We start from the raw sequence: 23,987 nt of genomic DNA on the forward strand, positions 1-23,987 counted from the left end.
GTGCAAGTAGAGATACTGGGGAGAGATACTGGGGAGCAAAGGAGCAAGATAAATAAATAAATGCAGTATGGGGATGAGGTAGCTGGATAGGCCATTTACAGATGGGGTATGTACAGGTGCAGTGATCTGTGAGCTGCTCTGACAGCTGGTGCTTAAAGCTAGTGAGGGCGATATGAGTCTCCAGCTTCAGTCATTTCTGCAGTTCGTTCCAGTCATGGGCAGCAGAGAACTGGAAGGAAAGGTTGGCCAAAGGAAGAATTGGCTTTGGGGATGACCAGTGAGATAAAACTGCTGGAGCGTGTGCTACGGGTGGGTGCTGCTATGGTGACCAGTGAGCTGAGATAAGGCGGGGCTTTACCTAGCAGAGACTTGTAGATGACCTGGAGCCAGTGGGTTTGGCGACGAGAATAAAGCGAGGGCCAGTCAACGAGAGCATACAGGTCGCAGCGGTGGGTAGTATATGGGCTTTGGTGGCAAAATGGATGGCACTGTGATAGACTGCATCCAATTTGTTGAGTAGAGTGTTGGAGGCTATTTTGTAAATGACATCGCTGAAGTCGAGGATCGGTAGGATGGTCAGTTTTACGAGGGTATGTTTGGCAGCATGAGTGAAGGATGCTTTGTTATGAAATCTGAAGCCAATTCTAGAGAACTGGAAGGAAAGGTTGGCCAAAGGAAGAATTGGCTTTGGGGATGACCAGTGAGATAAAACTGCTGGAGCGTGTGCTACGGGTGGGTGTTGCTATGGTGACCAGTGAGTTGAGATAAGGTGGGGCTTTACCTAGCAGAGACATAGATGACCTGGAGCCAGTGGGTTTGGCGATGAGTATGAAGTGAGGGCCAGCCAATGAGAGCAACGAGAGCATACACAGTGGTGGGTAGTATATGGGGTTTTGGTGACAAAACAGATGGCACTGTGATAGACTGCATACAATTTGTAGAGTGTTGGAGGCTATATTGTAAATGACATCGCCGAAGTCGAGGATCGGTAGGAAAGTCAGGTTTACGAGGGTATGTTTGGCAGCATGAGTGAAGGATGCTTTGTTGCGAAATAGGAAGCCGATTCTAGATTTAATTTTGGATTGGAGATGCTTAATGTGAGTCTGGAAGGAGAGTTTACAGTCTAACCAGACACCGAGGTATTTGTAGTTGTCCACATATTCTAAGTCAGAACCGTCCAGAGTAGTGATGCTGGGCAGGCGGGCGGGTGCGGGCAGCGATCGGTTGAAGAGCATGCATTTAGTTTTACTTGCATTTAAGAGCAGTTGGAGGCCACGGAAGGAGAGTTGTATGGCATTGAAGCTCATCTGGAGGTTAGCTAACACAGTGTCCAAAGAAGGGCCAGATGTATACAGAATGGTGTCGTCTGCATAGAGGTGGATCAGAGAATCACCCGCAGCAAGAGCGACATCATTGATGTATACAGAGAAGAGAGTCGGCCCGACTGCCAGAGGTCCGGACTACAGGCCCTCCGATTTGACACACTGAACTCTATCAGAGAAGTAGTTGGTGAACCAGGCGAGGCAATCATTTGAGAAACCAAGGCTGTTGAGTCGAAAGCCTTGGCCAGGTCGATGAATACGTCTGCACAATAATGTCTCTTATGATATCGTTTAGGACCTTGAGAGTGGCTGAGGTGCACCCATGACCAGCTCTGAAACCATATTACATAGCGGAGAATGACGGTGGGATTCGAAATGGTCGGTAATCTGTTTGTTAACTTGGCTTTCGAAGACCTTAGAAAGGCAGGGTAGGATAGATATAGGTCTGTAGCAGTTTGGGTCTAGAGTGTCTCCCCCTTTGAAGAGGTGGATGACCGTGGCAGCTTTCCAATCTATGGAAATCTCAGACGATACGAAAGAGAGGTTGAACAGGCTAGTAATAGGGGTTGCAACAATTTCGGCAGATCATTTTAGAAAGAGAGGGTCCAGATTGTCTAGCCCGGCTGATTTGTAGGGGTCCAGATTTTGCAGCTGTTTCAGAACATCAGCTATCTGGATTTGGGTGAAGGAGCAATGGGGAGGCTTGGGCGAGTTGCTGTGGTGGGTGCAGGGCTGTTGACCGGGGTAGGGGTAGCCAGGTGGAAAGCATGGCCAGCCATAGAAAATGCTTATTGAAATTCTCAATTATAGTCGATTTATCGGTGGTGAGATTGTTTCCTAGCCTCAGTGTAGTGGGCAGCTGGGAGGAGGTGCTCTTATTCTCCATGGACTGTCCCAGAACTTTTTTGAGTTTGTGCTACAGGATGCAAATTTATGGTTGAAAAAGCTAGCCTTAGCTTTCCTAACTGCCTGTGTATATTGGTTCCTAACTTCACTGAAAAGTTGCATATCACGGGGGCTATTCGATGCTAATGCAGAACGCCACAGGATGTTTTTGTGCTGGTCAAGGGGAGTCAGGTCTGGAGAGAACCAAGGGCTATATCTGTTCCTGGTTCTACATTTTTTGAATGGGGCATGCTTATTTAAGATAGTGAGGAAGGCAATTTTAAAGAATAACCAGGCATCCTCTACTGACGGGATGAGGTCAATATCCTTCCAGGATACCCGGGCCAGGTCGATTGGAAAGGCCTACTCGCTGACGTGTTTTAGGGAGAGTTTGACAGTGATGAGGGGTGGTCATTTGACCGCAGACCCATTACGGATGCAGGCAATAGGGCGGTGATCGCTGAGATCTTGGTTGAAAACAGCCGAGGTGTATTTGGAGGGCAAGTTGGTTAGGATGATATCTATGAGGGTGCCTGTGTTTATGGATTTGGGATTGTACCTGGTGCGTTCATTGATAATTTGTGTGAGATGAAGGGCATCAAGCTTAGATTGTAGGATGGCCGGGGTGTTAAGCATGTCCCAGTTTAGGTCACCTAGCAGCATGAACTCTGAAGATAGATGGGGGGTAATCAATTCACATATGGTGTCCAAGGCACAGCTGGGGGCAGAGGGTGGTCTATAGCAAGCGGCAACGGTGAGAGACTTGTTTCTGGGAAGGTGGAATTAAAAAAAAATTTTTTTTAGCCCTTTTTCTCCCCAATTTCGTGGTATCCAATTGTTTAGTAGCTACTATCTTGTCTCATCGCTACAACTCCCATACGGGCTAAGGAGAGACGAAGGTTGAAAGTCATGCGTCCTCCGATACACAACCCAACCAAGCCGCACTGGTTCTTAACACAGCGCCATCCAACCCGGAAGCCAGCCGCACCAATGTGTCGGAGGAAACACCGTGCACCTGGCAACCTTGGTTAGCGCGCACCGCCACAGGAGTCGCTGGTGTGCGATGAGACAAGGATTTCCCTACCGGCCAAACCCTCCCTAACCCGGACGACGCTAGGCCAATTGTGCGTCGCCCCACGTACCTCCCGGTCGCGGCCGGTTACGACAGAGCCTGGGCGCGGACCCAGAGTCTCTGGTGGCGCAGCTGGGGCTGCAGTACAGCGCCATTAACCACTGCGCCACCCGGGAGGCCCTAAAAGGTGGATTTTTAAATGTAGAAGCTCGAATTGTTTTGGTACAGACCTGAATAGTAAGACAGAACTCTGCAGGCTATCTCTGCAGTAGATTGCAACGCCGCCCCCTTTGGCAGTCCTGTCTTGTCAGAAAATGTTATAGTTAAGGATGGAAATTTCAGGGGTTTTGGTGGTCTTCCTAAGCCAGGATTCAGAAATGGCTAGGACATTCGGGTTGGCAGAGTGTGCTAAAGCAGTGAATAAAACAAACTTAGGGAGTAGGCTTCTAATGTTAACATGCATGAAACCAAGGCTTTTACAGTTACAGAAGTCAACAAAGGAGAGCACCTGGGGAATAGGAGTGGAGCTAGGCACTGCAGGGCCTGGATTAACCTCTCCATCACCAGAGGAACAGAGGAGGAGTAGGATAAGGGTACGGCTAAAGGCTATAAGAACTGTTTGTCTAGTACGTTCAGAACAGAGAGTAAAAGGAGCAGGTTTCTAGGTGCAATAGCATAGATTCAAGGCATAATGTACAGACAAAGGTATGGTAGGATGTGAGTACATTGGAGATAAACCTTAGCATTGAGTAATGATGAGAGAGATATTGTCTCCAGAAACATTTAAACCAGGTGATGTCATCGCATCCATGGGAGGTGGAACTAAATGGTTGGTTAAGGCATATTGAGCAGGGCTAGAGGCTCTACAGTGAAATAAGACAATAATCACTAACCAGGAAAGTAATGGACAAGGCATATTGATATTAGGGAGAGGCATGCGGAGCCGGGTGATCATAGGGGTCCAGTGAGTGGTTGGGCTGGCTGGAGACACGGCGATTCAGACAGCTAGCAGGCCAGGGCTAGCAGAAAGTCCTTAGAGGTACGTCGCGATGGAGGAAAGTCTGTTTTGCCTCCTTGTGCGGTGATGTCGATAGACCAGTCGTGATGGATTAGTAGGGTTCCAAGTAGCAGAGGGGTCCAAGTCCAATTGGCAAAATAGGTATAGTGGCCCAATGGATCTATTCATCTAACAGTCCAAAATGCTCTAGACAGCTAGCGGGCCCCAGCTAGCAGGCTAGCAGACGTCGCGGTGGAGGGGCCTGTTGGAAAAAATCCTCCGGCAGATTACATTGGTAGTCCAGTCTTGATGGATAAGCAGGGCTTCGTTGAGTAAAAGGGGCCCAAGCCAATGGCATAATAGGTATAGTGGCCCAAGAAATTGGCCGATGGGCCTATTAGCTAACAGTCCCATATGCTCTAGACAGCTAGCAGATGGGCATTCAGGGGACATCGCGACGTACAGTGCCTTGCGAAAGTATTCGGCCCCCTTGAACTTTGCGACCTTTTGCCACATTTCAGGCTTCAAACATAAAGATATAAAACTGTATTTTTTTGTGAAGAATCAACAACAAGTGGGACACAATCATGAAGTGGAATGACATTTATTGGATATTTCAAACTTTTTTAACAAATCAAAAACTGAAAAATTGGGCGTGCAAAATTATTCAGCCCCTTTACTTTCAGTGCAGCAAACTCTCTCCAGAAGTTCAGTGAGGATCTCTGAATGATCCAATGTTGACCTAAATGACTAATAATGATAAATACAATCCACCTGTGTGTAATCAAGTCTCCGTATAAATGCACCTGCACTGTGATAGTCTCAGAGGTCCGTTAAAAGCGCAGAGAGCATCATGAAGAACAAGGAACACACCAGGCAGGTCCGAGATACTGTTGTGAAGAAGTTTAAAGACGGATTTGGATACAAAAAGATTTCCCAAGCTTTAAACATCCCAAGGAGCACTGTGCAAGCGATAATATTGAAATGGAAGGAGTATCAGACCACTGCAAATCTACCAAGACCTGGCCGTCCCTCTAAACTTTCAGCTCATACAAGGAGATGACTGATCAGAGATGCAGCCAAGAGGCCCATGATCACTCTGGATGAACTGCAGAGATCTACAGCTGAGGTGGGAGACTCTGTACATAGGACAACAATCAGTCGTATATTTCACAAATCTGGCCTTTATGGAAGAGTGGCAAGAAGAAAGCCATTTCTTAAAGATATCCATAAAAAGTGTCGTTTAAAGTTTGCCACAAGCCACCTGGGAGACACACCAAACATGTGGAAGAAGGTGCTCTGGTCAGATGAAACCAAAATTGAACTTTTTGGCAACAATGCAAAACATTATGTTTGGCGTAAAAGCAACACAGCCCATCATCCTGAACACACCATCCCCACTGTCAAACATGGTGGTGGCAGCATCATGGTTTGGGCCTGCTTTTCTTCAGCAGGGACAGGGAAGATGGTTAAAATTGATGGGAAGATGGATGGAGCCAAATACAGGACCATTCTGGAAGAAAACCTGATGGAGTCTGCAAAAGACCTGAGACTGGGACGGAGATTTGTCTTCCAACAAGACAATGATCCAAAACATAAAGCAAAATCTACAATGGAATGGTTCAAAAATAAACATATCCAGGTGTTAGAATGGCCAAGTCAAAGTCCAGACCTGAATCCAATCGAGAATCTGTGGAAAGAACTGAAAACTGCTGTTCACAAATGCTCTCCATCCAACCTCACTGAGCTCGAGCTGTTTTGCAAGGAGGAATGAGAAAAAAATTTGGTCTCTCGATGTGCAAAACTGAGAGACATACCCCAAGCGACTTACAGCTGTAATCGCAGCAAAAGGTGGCGCTACAAAGTATTAATTTAAGGGGGCTGAATAATTTTGCACGCCCAATTTTTCAGTTTTTTATTTGTTAAAAAAGTTTGAAATATCCAATAAATGTCGTTCCACTTCATGATTGTGTCCCACTTGTTGTTGATTCCTCACAAAAAAATACAGTTTTATATCTTTATGTTTGAAGCCTGAAATGTGGCAAAAGGTCGCAAAGTTCAAGGGGGCCGAATACTTTCGCAAGGCACTGTAGGAGCCAGTTGAGTCCCCCCTCGGGCAGATTACGTCGGTAGTCCAGTCGTGAAGCATCGACGGGGTTCCGTGCCCCATACCGGCAGATGAAGGGGTCCGGGTATTGTAGCCCAGATGAACTCATTGGAATGGGGTGACTGTGCAGAAAGCAGAATAGTTACAGTGATGCTGGCTCACCCTGTAACCCGCCTGACATGAGATCTAGTGGCAATATACTGTTACAGGAATGGCTCTCAGGTGCTGGTCCTGTATAATGAGAACAGCCAAGGTGTCGGCTCTTTTTCTCCGCTGATGGTTGGTCCTAGTGGCGGGTGGCAGGGTCAAGGGTTCCGCTCCCCAAGTGGGGCTTCACTCTGCTCTGCCTTCCCCGTTCGCTCACCCCCGTCCCCTGGACCAGACAGACATGCTCCTCTGCTGGTCCCCTGTGACTAATAGCCCTGATTCTGTGTCAACTTGGGCACAAACACCAGTGGCTGAGTGAGCAGAACACAAGCAGATTAGCACAGCAGGTGAAGCAGAGGAGAGAGAGAGGGAAGAAGGGAGGGAGGTAGAGAGGGAAGTAGGGAGGGGGCTCTTCTGACAGTGTGCAGGATTCTCACTTAAAGCAACTGTAAATAACTCCGGGTCCTCACGGCGGTGCACGAGTCATTTGTAAATATTCATTTTATCCCAATCGATGCCCTCACAATTGACATGGAGGATAAAATATGTTCGTAGTTACTAGGCCTGGGAAATGCAAGGCACCTCACAATACAATATGTACTGCGATTCTCACGATTCTACAGCATATACTGTATGTACAGTTGAAGTCGGAAGTTTACATACACTTAGGTTGGAGTCATTAAAACTCATTTTCAACCACTCCACACATTTCCTGTTAACAAATTATTGTTTTGGCAAGTCAGTTAGGACATCTACTTTGTACATGACACAAGTAATTTTTCCAACAATTGTTTACAGACAGATTATTTCACTTATAATTCACTGTATCACAATTCCAGTAGGTCAGAAGTTTACACACAGTAAGTTGACTGTGCCATTAAATAGCTTTGAAAATTCCAGGAATTAAGTAATGGCTTTAGAAGCTTCTGATAGGCTAATTGACATAATTTGAGTCAATTGGAGGTGTACCTGTGGATGTATTTTAAGGCCTACCTTCAAACTCAGTGCCTCTTTGATTGACATCATGGGAAAATCAAAAGAAATCAGCCAAGAAAAAAACACCCCAACAAAAAAGAGTTTAGGCTTCCACAAGTCTAGTTCATCATTGGGAGCAGTTTCCAAATGCCTGAAGGTACCACGTTCATCTGTACAACAATAGTATGCAAGTATAAACACCATGGGACCACGCAGCCGTCATACCGATCAGGTAGGAGATGCGTTCTGTCTCCTAGAGATGATCGTACTTTGGTGCAAAAAGTGCAAATCAATCCCAGGACAACAGCAAAGGACCTTGTGAAGATGCTGGAGGAAACAGGTACAAAGTATCTATATTCACAGTAAAACCAGTCCTATATCGAAATAACCTGAAAGGCCGCTCAGCAAGGAAGAAGCCACTGCTCAAAAACCGCCATAAAAAAGCCAGACTACGGTTTGCAACTGCACATGGGGACAAAGATCATACTTTTTGGAGAAATGTCCTCTGGTCTGATGAAACAAAAATAGAACCGTTTGGCCATAATCACCATCGTTATGTTTGGAGGAAAAAGGGGGAAGCTTGCAAGTCGAAGAACACCATCCCAAACGTGAAGCACGGCGGTGGCAGCATCATGTTGTTGGGGTGCTTTGCTGCAAAGAGGGACTGGTGCACTTCACAAAATAGATGGCATCATGAGGAAGAAAATTATGTTGATATATTGAAGCAATATCTCAAGACATTAGTCACAAAGTTGAAGCTTGGTCGCAAATGGGTCTTCCAAATGGACAATGACCCCAAGTATACTTCCAAAGTTGTGGCAAAATTGCTTAAGGACAACAAAGTCAAGGTATTGGAGTGGCCATCATAAAGTCCTTGTGTGCGAGCAAGGAGGCCTACAAACCTGACTCAGTTACACCAGCTCTGTCAGGAGGAATGGGTCGATATTCACCCAATTTATTGTGGGAAGCTTGTGGAAGGCTACCCAAAACGTTAAACAATTTAAAGGCAATGCTACCAAATAATAATTAAGTGTATGTAAACTTCTGACCAACTGGGAATGTGATGAAATAAATAAAAGCTGAAATAAATCATTCTCTCTCCTATTAATCTGACATTTCACATTTTTAAAATAAACTGTTAATCATAACTGACCTAAGACGGATAATTCTCTCTCTGATTAAATGTCAGGAATTGGGAAAAACAGAGTTGAAATGTATTTTGCTAAGGTTTATGTAAACTTCTGACTTCAACTGTATTGCTATTCGATACTGTGATTTTATTGCGATTTGATGTTCCAAACATATTGCTCACTATATGTCTGCTGCAGAGAGACAAGAGAGAGCAGTTGCTTTTGATCAGTCAGGGGAAATAAAAGAGTTGAAAAAATGTTGGCTCACTATTTAAAACAAAGATGGAGAACCAACTATAAGATATTAGATGAAAAATACCAGTGTTTTGGCGCAGGTACAGCAGACCTAACGCTAGCTAACGCTAACTAACTCTAACTCTACCAACAGTAGCCCCAAAGTGTTTTCCCCCCCATCACTCGTAGTTACAGCAGATGACTTAGTGATTATGCTGATGAGATGATGATGCCGATATGTGTGTGTGCTTTAGAAGTGGGTCAGTGACCTCATTATGATGGATCCTCTACATCTGTCTGGCAAGGTGGAGAGAGAGGTGCCTGGGGAAGACAGACAGCAGCAACCTTTAGTTCAGAGTGAGAAGGATGAGAGCAGTCAGGTGTAGATGCAGGTATACCTGGGACTTTCAGGTTGAGATGTTGAATATGCATGCATTCGGTACACTACCCGTCACAAAACAGACATCAATTGCAGTGTAATTTGGTCATCTTTTTATCTATCCGTACAATCCTTAGATACTAGTAAACCAGTGGAGAGGATGGCTGCATGTGGGGTTAATGTGGGTTTAAATCCCAGAGAGGGTTGGAGGGATTGTTATGGAGGCTATTCTTTCTGATGAGTAGTTTTAATCGTTTCAGTAGAAAATCATGTAATTACTTGATGAGGGAAAATAGTGGTGGACCGACGGGCTCAGAGTGGGAAGATGAGAGAGAAATATAACAACTGAGAGGAATAGACTGAAAAGACACTCGCTTTATTTTTCTGTTTGTAGTTTTATGGAAACGCCAAAGCTCATGCAGTATGTGTACAATAAAAATGAACTTTCAAGAGGGCAGTGATGAAATGAGACAATAGGAGCTAGTGATGTGTGTGTGTGTGTGTGTGTGTGTGTGTGTGTGTGTGTGTGTGTGTGTGTGTGTGTGTGTGTGTGTGTGTGTGTGTGTGTGTGTGTGTGTGTGTGTGTGTGTGTGTGTGTGTGATAGCTGCAGTGCTGTGAATGTCTGGTCTGGAATTAGCCACAGGAGGCTCTCTGTGTGACACCCAGCACAGCACTGCATGGGGCCACTCCTGGGGAGAGAGTCATTGAGAAGGGCCATCCATGTGACCATATTGTTTTTGCCAGAGCTGTCTTTGTGTTGTACTCTGTAATAAATTGCCTTACTGGGGCAGAACTCATTAGCTTTTAGTGATTCATAGTCTAAATGTGAATTATTTGGACTGTAAAAGTATTAGGGAAGCTGTCGCAATCCTTTTGAAAGCATCCCTACCTGATGCACCCATCCCTGCCCATCGACCATACACACCACAGCTGTAATACAACAGTCTGATTCAACCCCTTGTTTACACTACCACCACCTTCTGTTAGGCTCGCTGCTATTTTCCACCCTTTTTCCTCAGCTAAATGCAGCACAGCTGTATCCATCTACAGTGGCTTGTGAAAGTATTCACCCCTTGGCATTTTTCCTTTTTGGGGGTTGTATCATTTGATTTACACAACATGCCTACCACTTTTAGGATGCAAAATATTTGTTATTGTGAAACAAACAAGAAGTAAGACAAGTAAACAGAAAACTTGAGCATGCATAACTATTCACCCCCCCCCAAAGTCAATACTTTGTAGAGGCACCTTTTGCAGCAATTACAGCTACAAGTCTCTTGGGGTATGTCTCTATAAGCTTGGCACATTTAGCCACTGGGATTTTTGCCCATTCTTCAAGGCAAAACTGCTCCAGCTCCTTCAAATTGGATGGGTTCTGCTGGTGTACAGCAATCTTTAAGTCATACCACAAATTCTCAATTGGATTGAGATCTGGGATTTGACTAGGCCATTCCAAGATATTTAAATGTTTCCCCTTAAACCACTCAAGTGTTGCTTTAGCAGTATGCTTAGGGTCATTGTCCTGCTGGAAGGTGAACCTCCATCCCAGCCTCAAATCTCTGGAAGACTCAAACAGGTTTCCCTCAAGAATTTAGCACCATCCATCATTCCTTAAATTCTGGCCAGTTTCACAGTCTCTGCCGGTGGAAAAACATCCTGCTGTTCTCGGGGTAATGAGAGGTGTTGGGTTTGCGCCAGACATAGCGTTTTCCTTGATGGCAAAAAGCAACATTTTAGTCTCATCTGACCAGAGTACCTTCTTCCATAAGTTTGGGGAGTCTCCCACATGTCTTTTGGTGAACACCAAATGTGTTTGCTTATTTTTTTCTTTAAGCAAAGGCTTTTTTCTACTCTTCCGTAAAGCCCAGCTCTGTGGAGTGTACGGCTTAAAGTGGTCCTATGGACAGATACTCCAATCTCCGCTGTGGAGCTTTGCAGCTCCTTGAGGGTTATCTTTGGTCTCTTTCTTGCCTCTCTGATTAATGCCCTCCTTGCCTGGTCCGTGAGTTTTGGTGGGAGGCTTGGCAGGTTTGTTGTGGTGCCATTTTCTTTCCATTTCTTTCCATGCTCCATGGGATGTTCAAAGTTTCTGATATTTTTTTATAACCCAACCCTGATCTGTACTTCTCCACAACTTTGTCCCTGACCTGTTTGGAGAGCTCCTTAGTCTTCATGGTGCCGCTTGCTTAGTGCTGGACTATTTTCTATTTTTATGTCCATAACATGAAATCCAAATAAAAATCCATTTAAATGACATGTTGTAATGCAACAAAATAGTAAAAACGCGAAGGGGGATGAATACTTTTGCAAGGCACTGTATCTCTTCCCAGGCTCTTTTACAGCAGCCTGGCTGGGCTGATAGACATATTAAAGCTGCTGTTGAATCATTACAGGAACTCACCGAGCTAATGACCAGGATGCAATTCTCTGCCCTATCAGAAGCATCTAATGGATGTGCCTCTGGGAGATCAAGATGAGTTTCAATATTAGGGTGGGCCAGCTCACAGTAGTAATTGCTCTGTGTAGCAACCTTACAGCAGCCTTACAGTCAGGAAGCTAGCTACCTGGCCAGCTCCTTTGTGCCAGGCCAGGTCATTAAATACTTATTGTTAAATCATGTTAGTGTGTTATCTTTCTAGTTTTTGGTTATTATTGGTTATGCGAGAGAATGCTGTGTCTCTATTTCTTCCTGGTATAAGCCTATAGGCTATTCCCCATTTATCTTCAGGGATTGTCGTAATGGAATGGGTAGCTCCACTACAACTGTAAAAAAAATGGTTGCAGTCCACACTGCCAGGGTGATTTCCGATTCTGTCACTGTCCACACTGTGCGGATTCTGTCTCTGCCCACACTGTTCGGGTGAATTCCGATTCTGCCGCTGTCCATTGTGCTGAATCACAGCTGTTTGTTTAACCTCCATTGGCTGTTCGGCGCTAATAGATTGTTTTTATTATTCAGCCACACCAACTAGCAACATTGGTCTTTGTTCATAAGTTAGCCTACCTTAAACCAAACAATGATCTTCAGCCATTATGTAACTCAACAGTGGACTAAATAGGCTAGGAACTGTTTTTGACCATTTCACTGAAACGTATACACTGCAGTCTAATCCACAGCAATGACGAAGGTAAGAGAAGAAGAAAAAATACTCTGCAATTAAAAATGCCATCTATACACAGATCTACTTTTTTTAAAAACATTACAGCAGCATACTGTATATGACCTCAGGGTCATCCATTTCATCCCTTTAAAAAAATACTGAAAAGATGAAAGACCTCCATGAAACACCTGCCATTATGGCCACTTATCAGCAGCATTATGACATGTTGAATTGCTTTCTGAGTGAGATGACCAGTAATGGATAGTTACAGTATCATTGTCATTGCTCAGGTTCTGTTGAAAACATAATGTCAACTGATTGCTTCCTTTGATGGATGTGTTCTACAAAGGCTACTCACTGTATTATTTTTCTCACAATAGATAGTAGGAAAATAAATTGAACAACATACTGAGCAAAAGGAGAGCAAGAAAGAATGGAGAAAGGTAGGAGGCCTCATGTGGAAATAGAGGAAGGATGACAGGAAATGAAAGAAAGTGTGAGGGAAGAGTGATATGTGGATGTTTTTACCAAGCTACTCCTTCTGTTCTCTGCCATGAACAACTTACAAGACCTAGAGTTTTATAGGGAGGGATGGAGAGAGAGATGGAGAGAGGGGCGGAGAGAGGGATGGAGAGAGGAAGGGATGAGAAAGCAGAGGAATTGTGTAGGCAGAGGGACAGAGAAAGGGAGAATGTAACAGAAAGAATGGGAGGATGAGGTGGAATTGAAGTCCATTGTTTATGCACAATGTTGTTTGCCAACACGTCTTTGCCTTTTGAATTGTCTTGGCAGAGGAGGTGGGCTAGATGAATAGCATTCAAGATGCAGTGATGTAGTTATTTTTTTTACCAGAAATGTGTGCGTGAAAGAGGTTTCATCTCTCAAGTTTGGTCTTGACTTCTTGAAAGATGAACAAAAGACAAGAGGAAAAGCTGCAGTACTGATCATGTACAATGAGACACCAAAGAGGAAGGAAGCTGCAGATTACAAGACTTGTAATTGAACCCTCTTAATGACCATTGTTTTTCTTTTCCTTCGTTTCAGCAACTCTGTATTCATTCACCAGCTGTAGATACTGACACAGATGGGGAAAGTAGACATGATATTTTATACCGGTACACTTGCCCTCTTTTCCTGTCTCTTTCCCTTTTTCTCTTGATATATTGCTCTGTCTGCAAGTTAGTGATGATTGAGTGGGAGAGAGCATATTAAAAATCACTAGCACATTACAGGCTCACACTTCCCTCTCCTCCCACACTTCCCTCTCCTCCCACACTTCCCTCTCTCTCCCACACTTCCCTCTCCTCCCACACTTCCCTCTCCTCCCACACTTACTAGAAGCACCTCCTCCCACACTTCCTCTCTCCTCCCACACTTCCCTCTCCTCCCACACTTCCCTCTCCTCCCACACTTCCCACACTTCCCTCTCCTCCCACACTCTCTCCTCCCACACTTCCCTCTCCTCCCACACTTCCCTCTCCTCCCACACTTCCCTCTCCTCCCACACTTCCCTCTCCTCCCACACTTCCCTCTCCTCCCACACTTCCCTCTCCTCCCACACTTCCTTCTCCCACACTTCCTCTCCTCCCACACTTCCCTCCCACACTCCCCCACACTTACTTCTCCTCCCACACTTCCCTCTCCTCCCACACTTCCCCTCCCACACTTCCCCCCTCCCACACTTCCCTCTCCTCCCACACTTCCCCTCCTCCCACACTTCCCTCTCCTCCCACACTTACTTCTCCTCCCACACTTCCCTCTCCTCCCACACTTCCCTCTCCTCCCACACTTACTTCTCCTATGCCTCATTTGTGTATTTTTCCTGCATGTGTTTATTAGATTTTACCAACATATTGCCAAAGGGATATGTATAGATATCCTTTCCACAACATTTGCTCTTGGTCTTGCCCTTTCTCTCCTTCTCCTTCCCATCTCATGATTGACTTGCATTTAACAGTGACCTCTATCTCTCTTCCTCTCCCTCGCTATCTCTCTTCCTCTCTCTCCCCTCCCCCCTCTGTCCCCCTCTCTCTCCCCATCTATCTCTCTCTCTCAATTCAATTCAATTCAATTCAAGGGGCTTTATTGGCATGGGAAACATGTGTTAACATTGCCAAAGCAAGTGAGGTAGATATTATACAAAAGTGAAATAAACAATAAAAATTAACAGTAAACATTACACATACAGAAGTTTCAAAACAATAAAGACATTACAAATGTCATATTATATATATATGGTGTTTGGTGGTGTTTGTTCTTCACTGGTTGCCCTTTTCTTGTGGCAACAGGTCACAAATCTTGCTGCTGTGATGGCACACTGTGGAATTTAACCCAGTAGATATGGGAGTTTATCAAAATTGGATTTGTTTTCAAATTATTTGTGGATCTGTGTAATCTGAGGGAAATATGTATCTCTAATATGGTCATACGCTGGACAGGAGGTAAGGAAGTGCAGCTCAGTTTCCACCTCATTTTGTGGGCAGTGTGCACATAGCCTGTCTTCTCTTGAGAGCCAGGTCTGTCTACGGCGGCCTTTCTCAATAGCAAGGCTATGCTCACTAAGTCTGTACATAGTCAAAGCTTTCCTTAAGTTTGGGTCAGTCACAGTGGACAGGTATTCTGCCACTGTGTACTCTCTGTTTAGGGCCAAATAGCATTCTAGTTTGCTCTGTTTTTTTGTTAATTCTTTCCCAATGTGTCAAGTAATTATCTTTTTGTTTTCTCATGATTTGGTTGGGTCTAATTGTGCTGCTGTCCTGGGGCTCTGTGGGGTGTATTTGTGTTTGTGAACAGAGCCCCAGGACCAGCTTGCTTAGGGGACTCTTCTCCAGGTTCATCTCTCTGTAGGTGATGGCTTTGTTATGGAAGGTTTGGGAATCGCTTCCTTTTAGGTGGTTGTAGAATTTAACAGCTCTTTTCTGGATTTTGATAATTAGTGGGTATCGGCCTAATTCTGCTCTGCATGCATTATTTGGTGTTCTACGTTGTACACAGAGGATATTTTTGCAGAATTCTGCATGCAGAGTCTCAATTTGGTGTTTGTCCCATTTTGTGAAGTCTTGGTTGGTGAGCGGACCCCAGACCTCACAACCTCTCTCTCTCTCTCTCTCCCCTCCCTCTGTCTCTCTGCAGGGTCTCTATCTATCAGTGTGTTCCTGGTATCTCTGGGGCTGACGGTGTGTGCCGTGTGGCTCGTAGCTCTGTGTGGAGTCTGCAGCTGGTGTCAACGCAAACTGGTGAGTGGACCACTAACATTTACCTATGACATTATATCCTATTATTTGGTTTTAGGACACATTGTCCTTCCCAGAACAACACAGTACAGCAGGCTTCCATCCACTCTTCCATGACTCTTATTTATTTGTACAACTTTTAATCAACTAGGTTGGTCAGTTATCATCGGCAATGATGACCTGGCCGAGAGGTCAATATACACATGTTCAGGTCAAATTACACACCCCAGCACTGACCCATAATATTCCCCAGAGCTAGTAGGGATTTATCCTGAGTTAGCTGCCTGGTAGGGTTAGCTGCCTGGTAGGGTTAGCTGCCTGGTAAGGTTAGCTGCCTGGTAAGGTTAGCTGCCTGGTAGGGTTAGCTGCCTGGTAGGGTTAGCTGCCTGGCAGGGTTAGCTGCCTGGTAAGGTTAGCTGCCTGGTAAGGTTAGCTGCCTGGTAGGGTTAGCTGCCTGGTAGGGTTAGCTGCAGGGTAAGGTTAGCTGCCTGGTAAGGTTAGCTGCCTGGTAGGGTTAGCTGCCTGGTAGGTTTAGCTGCCTGGTAGGGTTAGCTGCCTGGTAAGGTTAGCTGCCTGGTAGGGTTAGCTGCCTGGTAAGGTTAGCTGCCTGGTAAGGTTAGCTGCCTGGTAAGGTTAGCTACCTGGTAAGGTTAGCTGCCTGGTAAGGTTAGCTACCTGGTAAGGTTAGCTGCCTGGTAAGGTTAGCTGCCTGGTAGGGTTAGCTTCCTGGTAGGGTTAGCTTCCTGGTAGGGTTAGCTGCCTGGTAAGGTTAGCTGCCTGGTAGGGTTAGCTGCCTGGTAGGATTAGCTGCCTGGTAAGGTTAGCTACCTGGTAGGGTTGAACCCCAGAACTGTATACACACACATTTGCACAGACATGCCCCACATCCTCATAATAGAACTGCAGCATAGTGAGAGAGAGAGGTGTTAGGCTGTAGGTGTTACATACTGCACAAGAGGAAGACTGTGAGAGACTGAGACATGTGAGAGACTGAGACATGTGAGAGACTGAGACATGTGAGAGACTGAGACATGTGAGAGACGGAGACATGTGAGAGACTGAGACATGTGAGAGACGGAGACATGTGAGAGACGGAGACATGTGAGAGACTGAGACATGTGAGAGACTGAGACATGTGAGAGACTGAGACATGTGAGAGACTGAGACATGTGAGAGACTGAGACATGTGAGAGACGGAGACATGTGAGACATGTGAGAGACTGAGACATGTGAGAGACTGAGACATGACTGAGACATGTGAGAGACTGAGACATGTGAGAGACTGAGACATGTGAGAGACTGAGACATGTGAGAGACTGAGACATGTGAGAGACGGAGACATGTGAGAGACTGAGACATGTGAGAGACGGAGACATGTGAGAGACGGAGACATGTGAGAGACTGAGACATGTGAGAGACGGAGACATGTGAGAGACTGAGACATGTGAGAGATGGAGACATGTGAGAGACGGAGACATGCAAAGACATGCTTTGAGATTATGTCTGTAATGAAAAGCGCTGTAAAAGTTTAATCAATTCTCTCCATCTTTCGCTCTCCATATCTCTCCCCCCCCCTCTCTCTCCATGACAATGCACTATGTCCGTGCCCTTCTCCGAACCCCATGCCATTAAAATGGTACAGTTGGACACCCAGGTAATTAGCTGCAATTAATAATGAGCTATTTGCTGCCTGTTCCTGCCGTTTGGCAATTAGAGGAAAGCAGAAAGATGGTTCATGGATCAGACATTCAGAATGAAAAGATAGTCTATTTGATTGAATCATTTCACCATTCTATATCATTGAGTATATCATATTCTATATAATTGAGTATATCATATTCTATTAAGTAAAGAATGATTTCCCCTCCTCTCATTCTTTCATTCTCTCACCTCCCCCACCCGTACATCTGGTCTCAGTGTATTGCAACATATGTGTGCATAAACTGTAGGCTACATTCACTACATTAACATAAGCAAAACAGTAATACACACATTCCAGGACACTAAAATGCAGACACTGAGGATAGAACATGAGCACATTGAATTTTTGTGTCTAGCAGTTAGTCAATGGCAGAATCACACTTTTGAGTTCATATTTTGGGCTCCCGAGTTGCGCAGCATTCTAAAGCACTGCATCTCAATGGCAGGTAGCCTAGTGGTTAGAGCGTTGGACTAGTAACTGATAGGTTGCTAGATTGAATCCCAGAGCTGACAAGGTAAAACTCTGTCGTTCTGCCCCTGAACAAGGCAGTTAACTCACTGTTCCTAGGTTGTCATTTTAAGTAAGAATTTGTTCTTAACTGACTTGCCTAGTTAAATAAAATAAAAAGAGGTGTCACTACAGTCCCTGGTACGAATCCAGGCTGTATCACATCCGGCTGTGATTGGGTGGCCCACAATTGGCCCAGCATCGTCTGGGTTTGGCCAGGGTAGGCAGTCATTGTAAATAAGAATTTGTTCTTAACTACCTTGCAAAGTTAAATAAAATTTCAGTCTCTTGCCAGCTTTAGTTTATATGCTAGACCGCATAACTCCAAATTACTTTTTTCCGCCATAAAAAACTCCTTGGATAAAAGTTGCAGTGCTTTCCGGTTGTGTTCTATTTTCTTGAGTATCCTTCTGTTTCCATAACTTTGTGTGTGGGCTCTTGGTAGTGTGCAAGGGGAATGGTATGGGGAGATGTTGTGTGGCCATGATGGTGAACATGAACAGAATTCTCCATTAGGTTATGTAAACATGGCTTTGTGCTCTGAGCAGTGCGTGTGCCTGCTTGTCGCCGGCTCCCGGTCCCATGTTAATGATTCATATGCTAATGTACACATCACTCTGAGCTATTGGCTGCTGCCTGAGCAACTGATTCTGCCCATACGTTTCATCTGGAAATACGCTCCCCTGCTTTTGGTCCCTCTCTCCATCGTTGTCCCTCTCCTCTGTCTGTCCCTCTCTTGGCTTTTCTTTCTCCGTCTCTTTCTAGTTATCTCTCTGTCCCTATCTTGGCCTTTCTCTCTCTCTCGCTCTGTCTAGGAGCATTTGTGGAGTGAGGACAGGACATAGGTGGGTAAAACATGCAGAGGACTGAATTCAGCTGAGAACGGTTCTGAAGTGAGATGGAGATTGAATAAGCATGCTTAAAGCATGTAAATAATATGTCATATTAGTAACTGGTATTACGCACATTTGTATTGCTGCACATCTATGATATTTTACCAGTCTGTCACACCCTGTGTAGATTGAGGACTTTCAGTCTGGTCTTCAAAGATGAATCATATCATACCCTGTCAAATACACAGACACACACACAGTAAAACTACTCAACCCTCACTGTCCATTTCTCTTGTCCTCGCCCTTTCTATTTCTCTATTTACCCTCACACTCTTTGTCTGTCTTTGCAAATACCATATGTCTCCCTCTTTACAAGTGTTTCGTAACCGTAATTCAGAGTCTACAGATGCTGAGAGACACGATAGTCCGGCGTCCCATTGTGACATAGCTATGCGGCTCTGAGACCATTGTGTTTATGAGGAAGTACACAGAGATAGACACAATTAGATAAATACTGTGATAAATACTGTGATATTTAGCCCATGGTAGTTGATAGATGCAGCCCTGTGTAGAGGTGCAGTATATCAGCCCAGCATATGGGTGAGGGAAGATGAAGAAGTCAGAAACAGGTCTCATGGGTCGATTATGGCAGGAAGGAGGAGGGAAGGAGGAGAGGATGGGGGGGAGCAGAGAAGGGGAAGGAGGAGAGAAGGAGAGGGAGGAAGCAGGAAGTGGGGAGGGAGGAGATGAGGAGGGGAAGAAAGAGTTGGATAGAGGATGGGAAGAGGGGAGGAGAAGGGAGAAGGGAGATATGAGTGGTGTTGGCAGCCATTATGTGTGTTGTGCTGTGACAGATATAATGACAGCGGGACTGAGGGCTGAGGACAGATCCTTCACAGGGCTGCAGCATTACACTGTTCTTAGCGGGGAGACATCCATGATGCCCACCTCTTCTCCCCCACCCTCTTCTCCATTCCCTTATCCTCTCCTCTTCCCATCCTCTCCTCTATTCTCTCCCCCTTCCCTCTCTCCATAATCTCCTCTATTCTCTCCCCCATCCTCCCCCACTATCTCCCATATCCTCTGATGTCTCTCCTCTCTCCATCTCACTTTATTCTGTTTCAACTCCCCTCATTCTGTCACTCTCTCTCTCTCTCTCCCACTCAATCATACATTGCCTCTGCCTTTCTCTCCATCTTCTTTCCCTTCTCTTCCCTCTCCCTCTCTCTCTCATGTCCCACTCCCTGTCTTCAGTGTTTTCTCTCTCCTTCCCCTACTCTCTAGCCTCCTGAAGATTTTATGATAGTGTTAAATGATAGATGAGCTGCACTTGATAGCATATTCTTGACTGTTTGAAATCTAGCCTTTTTTTGAGTCCCTAAAACAACTGTGTGAGTGAATGACTGTGTGTTGGTGGATGGGTGGGCAGTGGGGTTAGTTAGGTCATTTCCAGAGATCTGCCCTCTATTGATAAGTGTTTATAACAAACAGGCCATGTAATTTGTGACAGGGAATGTGACAGTAAGTCTATAGTAAAACCCTTTCCTGCTCCAAACTGCCTTTTGAAAACCTTTCTTTACAGGGTTAAGGTTTCCTCTACTACATGTGATGTATATGTTTGGAAAGGAACTGAAATGAAAGGAAAATCCATCATTATTTGAATTTTACAAGGATCACATTGTAAATATTAGGTTTGGTGAGTAACACCTATTGAATCAAGTTAGTTCAGAAACTCAGCTTGAGTATTTTTTCGATATGAAACTATAACAGTTTGAGTCAAACCATATCAATTATACAGTCCTGAGTTCCAAGGTTTATCATATATCTGCAGTCCTGAGTTCCAAGGTTTATCATATAGTTGCAGTCCTGAGTTCCAAGGTTTATCGTATAGCTGCAGTCCTGAGTTCCAAGGTTTATCATATAACTGCAGTCCTGAGTTCCAAGGTTTATCATATAACTGCAGTCCTGAGTTCCAAGGTTTATCATATAGCTGCAGTCCTGAGTTCCAAGGTTTATCATATAGCTGAGGTCCTGAGTTCCAAGGTTTATCATATAGCTGCAGTCATGAGTTCCAAGGTTTATCATATAGCTGCAGTCATGAGTTCCAAGGTTTATCATATAGCTGCAGTCATGAGTTCCAAGGTTTATCATATAGCTGCAGTCATGAGTTCCATGGTTTATCATATAGTTGCAGTCTTCAGATTAATCTCAAAATGTTTCATCATAATTCCACTGACTGTTGGGAATTCTGGATCTATTTTAACACCTCTGTTTTATGTATGTTTGGGTGTGTACTGTTTCTGAGTGTGTAGTGTTGTATGTGTGTTGGGAGTGTTGTATGTGTGTGGACGTGTCTAATCCCCACTGTGTCTGATGCTTGATGCTCCCATCCGTTCAGTCTGTATGGTTAACAGATGTCTGGATGATTGCTGTGGAGAGGGATTCACATGTAGATCCTGAGAGCTGGCTGTATGTAGCAACGGTCATCAAAATGGTTACAAGGGTTTCAAAATAATTCTAATAAATGCAACAGTTGGACAATAGATGAAGATACTAAAAAAATGGCATGTTTAAAATCCATCAGATATTAACTGAAGAAAGTCCCATCAGATATTAACTGAATTATAGCACATAAAACATTTTACTGGCACAGACAACTAATGAATGGAGTTCAGGGATTCTAGTGGGAATTCAGGTATTCAATTTATTGTATAATTTATTGTATAATAATTTCCTTTTTTATGCACTCATACAGTGCATTCAGAAAGTATTCAGACCCCTTGACCTTTTCAACATTTTGTTACGTTACAGCCTTATTCTAAAATTGATTAAATTGTTTTTTTCCCTTATCAATCTACACACAATACCCCATAATGACAAAGCAAAAATATCACATTTACATAAGTATTCAGACCCTTTACTTAGTACTTTGTTGAAGTGTCTTTGGCAGCGATTACTGCCTTGAGTTTTCTTCGGTATGACGCTACAAGCTTGGCACACCTGTATTTGGGGAGTTTCTCCCATTCTTCTCTGCAGATCCTTTCAAGCTCTGTCACGTTGGATGGGAAGCGTCGCTGCACAGCAATTTTCAGGTCTTTCCAGAGATGTTCGATCAGGTTCAAGTCTGGGCTCTGGCTGGGCCACTCAAGGACATTCAGAGACTTGTCCCGAAGCCACTCCTGTGTTGTCTTGGCTGTGTGTTTAGGGTTGTTGTCCTGTTGGAAGGTGAAACTTCGCCCCAGTCTGAGGTCCTGAGCGCTATGGAGCAGATTTTCTCTGTACTTTGCTCCATTCATATTTTCCTCGATCCTGACTAGACTCCCAGTCCCTGCCACTGAAAACCATCCCCACAGCATGATGCTGCCACCACCATGCTTCACCGTAGGGATTGTGCCAGGTTTCCTCCTGACGTGATGCTTGGCATTCAGGCCAAAGAGTTCAGTCTTGGTTTCATAAGAACAGAGAATCTTGTTTCTTATGGTCTGAGTCCTTTAGGTGCCTTTTGGCAAACTCTAAGCGGGCTGTCACGTGCCTTTTATTGAGGAGTGGCTTCCGTCTGGCCACTCTACCATAAAGGCCTGATTAGTGGAGTGCTGCAGAGATGGCTCATGAATTACTTGTTGCTGTCACGTTCTGTTCCATAATTCAACAAGTATGTCAATAGCAGGATACCCTTGGATTAAAAATCAACATGCTTGGCTCCAGATTACACCTACAGTTGAAGCTGGAAGTTTACATACACCTTAGCCAAATGCATTTAAACTCAGTTTTTCACAATTCCTGATATTTAATCCTAGTAAGAATTCCCTGTTTTGGGTCAGTTAGGATCACCACCTTATTTTAAGAATGTGAAATGGGGGGGCATCACGTGACCCTTGAACGAGATGGCCGCATGAACTAAGAGCTCCGCACAAGTTGTTTCCAATTCCTAATCTTACCTCCACTTCAAGTTTAAACTCCTTTAGCTTTAGTCAAAAAGTCATGGCGGCTACAAAAGGCGACATTACAGGTAACATTTTTACCCGGACTCGAGTATTAGCGACGGGAAAAGCCTCCAAGAAGCAGCTAGCTTCAGAAAAATCTAGCACCATTAGCCAGGAGCAAGAGGACCCGTTCCCCCCCGAGGCCCAACGAATGCCAACCCCACACTCTGTCGAAGACGTCCTTTCTGAGTTGAGATCCCAATGTACAGAACTCAACATTAAATTAGATGCCATTAACTCTCAGCTCAGTGTGATAGGGGGCAAGGTGACAATCCTGGAAAATGCTTTGCCTGACATCAACAACAAGATGGATGTGCCTGGATGAGGCAGAGGGTCGAGTCCTATCCATGGAAAACTTATTGACAGACGCCATGGAAACAATAGCATATGCTAAAAAGAAAATAGAGCATCTGGAAGAGAAAAAAGAGGACCTGGAAAACAGGGGGCGGAGGGAAAAAAATATATATTAAATCTGGGCGAAAAAGAAGAGGGAAACATGCCACTGATCCGCTACCTGCAAGACAAACTTCCCGAGTGGCTCCACCTGTCCGCCGACAGGCCCATAGAACTCGAGAGAGCTCACCGAGCACTGAGGCCCCCACCAGCAGCCAGACAACCACCTCGCCCAATCACCATACGTTTCCTGAGATTCACCGACAAGGAATGAGTCCTACAGGCGGCGAAAATCAACACCATTACAGTGGGAAACGCCAAACTCGCTTTACACCAGGACCTGTCAGCTGGAATACGCCGAAAGCGCAGAGAGTTTGACGAGGTGAAGAAATACTCCATTGACCGAGGCATCTTCAGGGGATTCAAATACCCAAACGAGCTCAGGATTCTTCACCAAGGAGCCCTGCGACACTTCAAAACTCCCGAAGAGGCAAAACGTTTTTTGAAAGACAATCCTGGTCAATGTGAAATCGACCAATGACTAAATACGATTACTGTTATTACTAAAGGAGGTAAGACAACATATAGCCGATCTCCAAAGACCCACCCGCTAAATGTTATTATAGCCGTCTAATCTATATTTATTTTCCTTTAGCTGAGAGGGATAGGCTCTATAGCCTAACCTCGGCCTACTAACATTTCAGCCTACTTTTATTTCCCTTTTTTCCCGTTGCTATAATTACTTGTGGTTCCCTATGTCCCTTGGGGGAGGTATATGTAGGCTGGGATATTGATTTTATTTTCTCCCTCTTTTAATGTGGTCTGGATGGGGTCTACGTTGTCACACACTCAATGCGGGGGGGAGAGGAGAGGATGAGGCATTTCTTTGGTGGGGAGGGGGAGACGTTGTGGGTTGCTAACTGTTCCCATTTTTTTTTTTTTGAACACAGAATTGAGACTGAGCGGGGGGGTAATAGATCCAACGG

General features: G+C 44.8%; 1 protein-coding gene across 3 annotated transcripts in view; it reads left to right on the top strand.

Moving 5' to 3' along the window:
* Nucleotides 1–23,987, top strand: part of syt7b (synaptotagmin VIIb) — a 115,608-nt gene that overhangs the window by 44,152 nt on the left and 47,469 nt on the right. For all 3 annotated transcript variants that reach the window (XM_042330977.1, XM_042330976.1, XM_042330978.1), the window contains exon 2: nucleotides 15,483–15,586. In XM_042330977.1, the coding sequence (XP_042186911.1) occupies nucleotides 15,483–15,586 (104 nt within the window). The remainder of the gene's footprint in view (nucleotides 1–15,482; nucleotides 15,587–23,987) is intronic.

The sequence above is a fragment of the Oncorhynchus tshawytscha genome, linkage group LG12 (genome assembly GCF_018296145.1).
Source record: "Oncorhynchus tshawytscha isolate Ot180627B linkage group LG12, Otsh_v2.0, whole genome shotgun sequence".
NCBI classification, from domain to species: Eukaryota; Metazoa; Chordata; class Actinopteri; order Salmoniformes; family Salmonidae; genus Oncorhynchus; species Oncorhynchus tshawytscha.